This window comes from Polyodon spathula, chromosome 3 (assembly GCF_017654505.1).
Source record: "Polyodon spathula isolate WHYD16114869_AA chromosome 3, ASM1765450v1, whole genome shotgun sequence".
NCBI lineage: Eukaryota > Metazoa > Chordata > Actinopteri > Acipenseriformes > Polyodontidae > Polyodon > Polyodon spathula.
Genome location: NC_054536.1, coordinates 50412332 through 50422767, shown reverse-complemented (window position 1 = coordinate 50422767; position 10436 = coordinate 50412332). Strand labels below are relative to the sequence as shown.

The 10436-nt window shown below is 40.4% G+C and overlaps 1 protein-coding gene across 1 annotated transcript in view; it reads left to right on the top strand.

The window, feature by feature from the left end:
• Positions 1 to 1781: 1781 nt before the first annotated feature.
• Positions 1782 to 10436, top strand: part of LOC121309075 (ankyrin repeat and fibronectin type-III domain-containing protein 1-like) — a 35233-nt gene continuing 26578 nt past the window's right edge. Inside the window, exons 1-3 of the mRNA XM_041241952.1 lie at positions 1782 to 2642; positions 7257 to 7470; positions 7910 to 8108. Coding sequence (XP_041097886.1) covers positions 7291 to 7470; positions 7910 to 8108 — 379 coding nt within the window. The 5' untranslated portion in view covers positions 1782 to 2642; positions 7257 to 7290. The remainder of the gene's footprint in view (positions 2643 to 7256; positions 7471 to 7909; positions 8109 to 10436) is intronic.

Sequence of the window (10436 nt, the reverse complement as noted above, 5' to 3'; positions counted from 1 at the left end):
TGTTCCTGGGTAGTAAATGTTAGTTCCTAATTGCTTATGCCTCAAAAGTATAGAAAATGGCTATTAATCCCCACAAACTTTGCTTTTGTGACCAGGACAGTGATATTTTGAAATATCACTATTTCCAATGAGAAAACTGGAGCTTTTGTGTCTTTCGTTCACATAAAGTCAGAAAAAAACAACATATGAATCCAAATTAACATGTATTTATACTAAAGTAATACAAAAATAACTACAAAAGATTTAGAAGTGAGAAGTTTTTCGAGATTTACGATTATACTGTAAATTTAATGTGCCAAGTTTAAAATCTGCAACTTCAACTGTTCTACAGAAGATGATTTGAAAGTTTTTTTTTTTTTTTTTTTTTTTTTTTTTCAAAAATGCTCCAGGCAGCCATCTTGTTTAATGCAAGTTTCTTAAAAATCAGTTGTATTGCTACAGTGTCAAGGGTGATGCTTGTGAAGTTTCGAGTTAGTCAAGTAAACCGTTTGTCAACTGAGGCAGTTTTAAATTTCAGACGTAAAAATAAGTGGCGGCCATTTTGTTTTATGAAACATAACCATTTCACATATTTGTATCCCATTGTTACTGGGACGATAACTACCAAGTTTGGAGTTTATTGGACAAACGGTTTTCAAACAGCAACAGTTTGTTTTAGGGGCGCGTTTCGATAAGAATCGTGGTAGCCATTTTGACATTCAAATTTATCACAGCAACTTCTGCTTCGCAAACTTGATGCGGGTTTGGATGCTGATGATATATACCAAGTTTCAGATCAATCGCTTCACCGGTTCCCATGAAGATGATTTCGAAAAGTTTTATCGAAAAATGCGTCACGGCGCTAATTGCAAGGACGCAGCCGCAAAACATTTTCAGCATCTGACAGCCAATGTATCCAGATCGTTTCCTGCCAAGTCAGAACCTGATCAGTCACACAGCTTCGAAGCAGCAGCAGTTTAAAGTTTTGGGAATAATAATAATAATAATAATAATAATAATAATAATAATAATAATAATAATAATAACTTTAACAGTAACAATAGGCTTCCCAGCCTTTGGCTTGGAATAATAATAATAATAATAATAATAATAATAATAATAATAATAATAATAATAATAATAATAATAATAATAAATGCATTCGTTGTATAACACTGCTAAGCTTTATGCTAAACAGCTCTGCATGCACTTGTAGACACTGTCCACGATGCACGGGGGTTGGGGTCAGGGAGCTCAACCAGTAACCAAAAAAAAACAAAACAAACAAAAAAAAAAAAACAATACATGTGAGTCACCACCGACATTACAATGTCGGGAAACACTGCAGAAATAGTTACCGTCTGAATGTAGACTTGCAGAATCAGATTATTTTACATCTATTTCAAGGGCTACTATAGATCTGATTTTTTTCTCGTATTTTAAATTCCTAACGTTGTTTAATAAATCTATGCGTGATCTCTGACAGTGACAATATTAATACCGCTAATAAGAGGCAACATAATGGATTTTATAGATGGTCAGCACTCATTTAAAAGGAAGACCAGTGATAGTCTTAATTAAACTACTAAGAGGTAAGGAATATATTTTAAACATCGATTATTGGAACTCAACATTTTTGGGTTTTTATTTGTTTGAGATGAAACCACATCCTGCCTTATATGTATTGCACTGTATTCTAATTCTAAGTAATTGTGACGTTCTATTGTATACTGCTATACAGCACGGGTTTTGAGTTTGTCCTGTACGTCAGCGAGACAGCTTCTTTAGACTACAATATTGCGGAGAGAGTTTCCTGCTTTACTGGTACAGTGAGTTACTGAAAGTGATGTTCGCGTTCCCAATTATGAAGCAACAGGTATGTAACATATGTATTATTATAATTATTTTAAGTTGTCATTTTTTTACTAGGTTATTATATACGACAACAGTTGACCGGACATATTAACTGATAATGAGACAGGGTCAAGTGGACACGTTGACACAGTCAGTTAGACATATTAAATGCTAGACGAGGCAGGATCGACTGGACATTAGCTGATGTTTATTGAACATATTATAAATAAATATGGTCAATTGAAAAAAAAAAAGGAACACAATACTAAGTTAATGCTGTTATCCGTTAAAATGGTTATGTAATTTATTATTATTATATACAAAGAACCCACGTTTACTACAAATTAAGACATTTTCGAATACGGGTCGGCAGTCTAAGCCCGCCCTGCTAGCCCCCGCTAGCCCCAGCTCCCTTATAATGCTAGACCACGACCTTCGCATGTACAGTTATACATACCTGCTGTTGTAATAGTTTACCCTCATAAACACACACACTCACGAAGACACACAGATAAGAGACTCGGACGACAGCGCGCTTGTGTTATAAGCGACGGACAGACGCATCTTTGCTAGAGTTAGAAGCGACAAAGTATTATTGTAGTCTGGTAATTAAACCTTTATTAAATAAATAAATAAATAGATAAATAAATAGAACAGTTAAACACTTAAGTAGTCTGGCCGTGGTTTGGTGTTTGTGAGTTTGAATCCTATAATATCGTCTTTGAGTCGAAAGAAAAATATGGATTTATAATTGCACGCAACCAAGAATCGATTATTTCAAGTTGCAAGGTCTGAACTACTTTTTGTGGGTAAGTGAAACGCATTATGCATGCAAAAACTACTACTACTACTACTACTACTACTACTACTACTACTACTACTACTACTATAATAATAATAATAATAATAATAATAATAATAATAATAATAATTTGAGTAGTTTTTCATCTTTGTTTATTGTATATTGTGTGTGCAATAAGCGAACCATTTTATTGTTTATGCTGGCAAGAGAAATGTATAATATATAAATGAATACAGTTGTAATCCCTGATGTTGATGTGATACAGCCATCTGAAATGTCTTTATAATACTGTATATAGCCGACCCCAGTACTGATGTGATGTGATACAGACATCTCGAGTTGTTGATTGGTCTAGCATACGTTTTTGTAAATACAGTAGTGTATACCAGTTATCCTACAAGATGTGCCACATGCATTATTGTGTCTGGAGGCAGTGCAGGCTGCAGGTCAATTATAACTATTTGAATGTGCAAAGCTGTTGGCTTGAACACACAGGCTAAGTTGGCAATGCAAATTAATTTCAGCTGCAACAAATTCAAAACGGCAAACTGAAAAAAAAAAAAAAAAAAAAAAAAAAAAAAACACCTCATTACAGCTTCCGATTATGATGAATTAAATCAGCATTACAATTCATGAAAGCATTTTCTTCAGCAGTTTTGGAGAAGGTTAAAGGGTTATTCTTGTTGTTCAAGGGCACTGTTTAGCTCGGGATCATTTTCTTTAACCCTTTCATGTATGAAATATTAAAAATAGCTGGGGACCATTTTCAGTGAGATTTCTATATGAGGTTGCCATGCAAGAAAGGGTTAAAAAAAACACTCAGCCTGTATCAGTCTATCTATCTAGACCATTACAAGACTGGTTAGTTCCACACATCGTCCGAGTGTGACTAAAGGTAACAGAGTGAGAATTTTCCACAACAGCGTAATATCCCAATGCATGAATAATGCATAATAATACGTGGATAATACACTGATCTGAGGTTTATTAAAAGTGTAATTGCATGTCAGTGAAATGCTAATGTTCTGAAAACCTGTGCAGCTCTGAGTTGTGACACTAATGTGCTGGTCTGCGTTTTTCTATGCAAAACTAGAAAACGTGGGAGTTAGAAGCGCAGGAAAGTGCACAGGCATACAGCTGACATTATAGGAAGCTATGTGTTTCGAAAATAAAACAGAAGACATCACAATTATAACTCAAATAGTTATAATTGACCCTGTGGTTTGCTGTAATCTCATGAGCTGTTTATTAGTTGTCTTGAAGTTTAGATTTTTATTTTTGATTACACTTTAATTACACTTTTGTTACTTTAATATTACCACAGCAAACAGGTTAATAAAAGATACAATCTGAATGCTTTCCACGGTAAAAGCACAGCTAAGTGTGATAAAGCACAGTGAAAGCATGGTAATGCATAGGCAAGCATTGTAAAGCACAGAGAGGTACGGTAAAGCATATTAAAAAAAAAAGAAATTAAAAAAATAAAACAGGGTAAACTGACCCTTATAAACATTTCCCATTGTAAAAGAACAGCAATGTTGAATAAAACAGGCAAGCACTGTAAAGCACAGAGAGGTATGGTTAAGCACATTAAAAACAAACCATGGCAAACTATGGTTAATGCATAGTATAAAGTGCTACTTAAGAAGTTGCAACAACAGCAGAGAACAATGGAGAGTTAATAAACCACACAGAGGTTTCTGGTGCCGCATGTATAGGCTTCAGTGCTGCAGGAAAATGAACAGACGCCTCCTTAGCAGCATAACAGCTAGACTGAGCAAACCACAGAGTGACTGTAGAGAACATACAGAGAGAGAGAGAGAGAGAGAGAGAGAGAGAGAGAGATATGTAATCTCTTTTTACACATAGCTGTAAAGGTTTTTACAGCTATGTGTAAAAACCATCCCCTACTCACAATATAGTTGATAAGTCTCCACTGAAGATCCACACCTCTCTTAAACAGTGCTAATTTATACAAAATTCTCCAGATAAACCTTTTGTCTCCCTCAACAAAGAGATGAGCCCTCCACTTAGTGTGCACCTGCTTGAAATGAGCTGTCTTGACATGGAGGCGGTAAAGCATTTTGCTGTCAATACTGTAGAGGGCCTGATCTTTCTCCCTTCCAATATTCAGCACACCACAGCTGCTGCTTTCTGGCTTTATTGTTCTAATTGGAGAGATGATTATTGAAGGGAAGATGGGCTCCCTTTCATGCTCTGGCTCAAACAGATGAACTAGACGGGTCAGGCCTGCTCTACAGCACACAACAGCACACAATGACTTAGACTGAAAGAAACTGGAAAAAATGTATTGAAGAAGAGATGCTCCTGTAACAGAGCCTGGCCTGTTAGAGACCCCTCCTCTACCCTCACTGTCTTCCACACCTCTGACACGGTCTGATAAAATGAGGGGAGACCCACTCCATCAAACTGGGAGGTATATTTTAAAACAATATATTTATTAAGATCAAGCCCCCCTACAGTGTTCAGAACGAAACAGGCTAGCCTGTTCCAATGAGCCTCTTCTCCTGTATACAGGAGCCTCTGTACTGCCTGTAGTCTAAAAGCTGCCACCCTGCTCGGAATACTCAGCAAGCTTTGACCCCCTTCATCAGTGGGGAGGTGCAGCACTGCTGGCCTCAGCCAGTGTCTCCGACTCCAGAAAAAATCCAAGAGCACCCTCTGGATCTCCTGGACCATGGCCTTGGGAGGGTCCAGGCACAAAAACCTGTGCCACAGCATGGAGGCCACCAAATTATTAATGACCAGGACCCTCCCTCTGAAAGACAGCTCCCCCAGCTCTGCAGTCTCCCCTTCACCCTTTCCACTACACCTTCCCAGCTTTTCTCCTTAAACATCTGGGACCCCAAGTATACTCCCAGCACCTTGAGCCCAGCTCTTTTCAACTGCAAAGACTGAGGCAACATTGAGGGCCCCCCTCCTGCCAGCTGCCCGACAGGAAGGTGTCACATTTTACCCAGTTTACCCTTGCAGACGATGTTCTCTGGAACATTTCTAAACTTTCCTTCCGGGTCTGAACAGCCCCATCACTGAACAAAATCGTTCACATCATCAGGATAAGCTGACATCTTAACAGTAACGGGAGGGTGAAGAGGGCAACACCCAGCCAGACAGTCTACCCCTCAGAAGGTGCAACAGTGACTCTATGGAAAGTGAGTATAACGTACCAGACAGAGAGCAGCCTTGTCTAATGCCCCTGCACACCGGAAAAGGGCGACTCAGGCTGTTATTAACCTTTAAAATACTAAAAATATTTGTATTTAAAAGTTTTATAAATTAAATAAAACAGGCCAAAATCGATAAGCTCCCAAGGCCTTAAGAAGGTAGTTGTAGTCAATCCTGTCAAAGGCCTTCTCTTGGTCTAGGGAGAACAACCCCACATTAAAATTCTTAAACTCATTTAAAGACATAAAATCACAAATAAAAAATAAAAAATTGTCAAAAATGGAACGTCCAGGAACGTAGTATGTTTGATCTTGAAATTAATTTAAAATTGGAAAATAAAAGTGCCACAGGTTTCCAGTTCTTTATAAAAAATAGATCTCCCTTTTTGGGCAGTAATTAGAAACAACACTCAAAGATAACAGAAAGAAAGAGAAAAGAAAAAAGAAAGCAAGAGTTGGAAAACAGTGTATTGTTACTGGGTGTAAATACAATAAGTTGAAATATTTATAAGAGTTATATTTGTTTACCTTTGCTAACCTGTTCATTGTGCCTTTATATATATATATATATATATATATATATATATATATATATATATATATATATATATATGTGTTGTTTTTTATACAAGAACAAAGAGGACATGTGGGGAACACAGATTGCTCCAGGAAAAAGGAGTGGGAGGCAGAGGGGAGTGAGCTGTTGTCTTTTTTTAAACAAGTAATTCAGTGTTGTCAGTGCCCTGAGGCAGTGCTGGACTCAATAGGAGGTTTTCCAATGTGGTCTAAATTATTTTATCTCACTGATAAAAATAAATGTATTAAAATAACTGTAAACCAGTATATTTTTGTAGTCCCTACCCCCCCCTCCCCATAGTTATATTCTGCATTTACAGTACCATAGATACTCTAGTTTATCACCTTTATTAATATGCTTTACCATACCTCAGTGCTTTACAATGCTTCCTTATGCTTTACCATACATCGCTGTGCTTTACAATACATTCCTATGCTTTACTATACATCGCTATGCTTTCCAGTATGTTCTTATGCTTTACCATAAATCTGTGTGCTTTATAATGCTTCCCTGTGCTTTACCATACCTATCTGTGCTTTATAATGCCTCCCTATGCTTTACCATATGTCTCTGTGCTTTACAATGTTTTCCTATGGTTTACAACACCTCTCTGTGCATTACAATGCTTATCTGTGTTTTACCATGCTTTCACTGTGCTGTATTACACTTTGCTGTGCTTTCACTATGGGAGACATTCTGATTGTATCCTTTATTAACTGTTTTCTATAGTGTAATTAAAGTATCAGGTATAGGGCTAATTTTGTGAACTTCTTTTAACCCTCTTATGTAAGGGCTGTATTATTATTATTATTATTATTATTATTATTATTATTATTATTATCTGTTCTTGCTGTTGCAGGTAATTTAGGGTCCGTCTCGATCCGCCGTCCCCCATGGCTCTCTCACTCAGGGAACCTCCTCAGAGGCGACGCTCACTTGGACCCATCTCCCCTAAACGGCTCTACAGGAACCTGTCTGTCAGGCTGAGGGGCGGGGCCACCACCGACCAATCACAGCCCTCCACCACGGGCAAGGTGGAGAGCAGACGGCATAACAGGAAGTCAGCAGCATCTGTGAGTCACCTGTGAATTCCACTTTCATTCACCGTCCTTTGTCCCCTTTCCCTTTTCCCTCTTTCCTCTTTCCCCTCCATCCTTCTCTCCCCCTCCTTTCCCCTTCCTTCTTCCTTCCCTTCAGTCCCCCTCAGTGTCTCTTCATTTGCCCTGTCTACACTCTCTCCTGTCTCCCTTTTCTCACCTTTCTCTCCCTCCCCTGGGATGCAGTGGAGAATGAAGACACATCACCTCTCTCTCTCTCTCTCTCTCTCTCTCTCTCTCTCTCTCTCTCTCTCTCTCTCTCTCTCTCTCTCTCTCTCTCTCTCTCTCTCCTCTCTTCTCCCCCCTCTCAGTATCTCTCTCTCTTTGATGCAGTGGAGAATGAAGACACATCACCTCTCTCTCTCTCTCTCTCTCTCTCTCTCTCTCTCTCTCTCTCTCTTCTCCCCCTTCTCAGTATCTCTCTCTCTTTGACGCAGTGGAGAATGAAGACACTCAGGCAGTCCACCTCATGCTCTCCTCTGCTGGTCTGCCGAAGGAGGATCTCAATGGTTTGAGTTCGGAGGGACTGGTTCCCATGGACATCGCTGTGCTCACCAGTAACACCCCACTGGTCAAGATACTAGCACAGGCTGGAGCCAGGGACAACCCCCACTGTAAGTCAACTGGGATTGCACTGGGAGCTTTATAAACACACACGTAGACACCAGTCAAAATGTTTGTCCCTCCCTTTCTCTCCTCTCTCCTCTCCCCTCCTCTCCCCTTGTTTTTCTCTCTCTCTCTCTCTCTCTCTCTCTGTCTCTCTCTCTCTCGTGGAGGATTGTGGGATGGGCTTGCAGAGAGGTGAAACGCTGATGCGGTAGGACCGGGAAATTTAAAACTTTATTTATTTATTTTGTTTTGATAGTTACTTAGTTTTTCTTTTTGGGTGTTTGTTTGTTCGTAGGTTACTGGTGTGTGTGTGTGTGTGTGTGTGTGTGTGTGTGTGTGTGTGTGTGTGTGTTTGTTCATAGATTAGTGGTGTGTGTTTGGAGATCCCGTTATGGGGTCTCATTTAGGAGGGCTGGGGGCTCTCACCCGCCGACACGGAGTCTGTTGCCTGCCTGACCCCGGGGTTTCGGTGGAGGAGTATCTGCTGGCAGTAGGAGAGGTGGTGGGGTTTGAAAATATTATGTCAGCGTCAAGAATGGATAAAGCGCTGGTAATATTTTTAGTGGAGGTGATGCTAGTAAACAAGCTGGTAGAGGAAGGCTTTACAGTGAAAGGTGAATTTGTTCAGGTTTCCCCTCTAGTAACCCCGGTAACGAAAGTTATTCTTTCTAATGTGTCTCCGTTTTTAGAAAATTAGCCATTAGAAAAGAATTTAGCTTGTTTTGGTAAACTTGTGTCCCCAAGTAAGGGAATACCGCTGGGTTGCAAAAATAACAGCGTTAGGCACGTTGTGTCGTTTAGAAGGCAGGCGTTTGTCTTACTAAATGATCCTAATCAAGTCATTAATGTAGCCTGGAATTTTAATGTAGAAGGGACGAATTATGTGGTGTTCGTCAGTTCCGAAACTATGAGGTGTTTTTACTGTGGAGAACAAGGACACCAGAGGAAAGCCTGCCCGAGAAGGGAAGCTAGAGCAGAGACAGGGCAGGATCAGGGCGATGCTGGAGGGGAGGAAGTCGGGGGTGTTGGGGGTGAGCGGGAGGAAGAGTCGGCTCCTGCAACGCAGCCGCAGAGCGAGCCCGTGCTGACCGAGGAGGAGGCGATCCAGAAGGAAACCGGAGGAGAACCACCAACACCACGGCCTCGCAGAAAGAGACCCAGCCGTAGTCTGTCACTGACAGGTTCGGAGGATAATACCGCTACTACTGAGAATGGTGAGGAACCATTCAAGGTAGTAGCTAAAAAGAAAAGATTTCAACAGAAGGCTGCAGAGCTGCCTAATGGCAGAGCGCAGCCAGTGCAGAACTCTGAACCCGTGCAGACAGGGAGACTGCGAGCGCCAGATGGAGCGTCAGTCCCTCCCAACATGGAGGAAGAGAACACAGCGGAGGGTGAGCTGGGCGCGGTGCAAGACTCTCCGCTGGCTGAATCTCAGCCGCCTGAAACAGTGACAGCTGTGGCAGAGACCGGTGTCGAGGAGTCGGAGGGAGCTGCGGAGGAGCGGATTCTCGGGGGCGAGCGAGAGGACAGCGCGGAAGAGATGGAGGGGGAGCACTCTGACTCTTCGCTTATCTCAGACATCCCTGATAGCCAACCCTTCAGTAAGAAAAAGTTATACACGCTTGAGCAGGTAAATGATTTTATGACAGAAACAAAAGGGAAAAGGGGAGTAGAAATAGTTTTTTCCCTGATTTAAGGTTATTTCTCCACTCCGCTCATGTTATTACAAGGAAAGCAACAATAGAAGAATTTGATCAGCCAAAACGTTATAGATTAAAAGAAATTTTTCAGAAAATTAAGAAGGATCTTAACAGTGGTTCAAAATCATGTGTTTAAAAAAATGGCTGTGTTTTATGAAACTTCTTTTATTACTTGTTTCAGTCTGTTAGTTTTTTTAGCTTTGATGGAAAGGTGTGTTTTTGTTTCTTTTAATCTGAACAGCTGTAGATAGTCTTTTAAGAGGGCGCAGCTAGTAGAGTTTTTAGAGCAGAAGCAGGCGGGGGTGGTGTTTCTGCAGGAAACGCGCTCTGATCAGGAGAATGTGGAGGCGTGGCGAGTGGAGTGGAAGGGGCTGTGCGTGATGAGTCACGGCGTTAGTACTAGTGCAGGGGTAGTCGTGCTTTTTAAACCCAGCCTAGGGACAGTTTTATTAGATATGGATGAAGTCGAGAAAGGGAGGATTTTAAAAGTGAGAGCTAGGCTGGGCAGTACAGTGTATGTTTTTATTAATATTTATGCCCCCAGTAGAGGGGGGGAACAAATATTTTTTTTTAAATTAAAGCAAGCTCTTTTTAATATTAATAATAACAATGTGGTGGTACTAGGAGGAGATT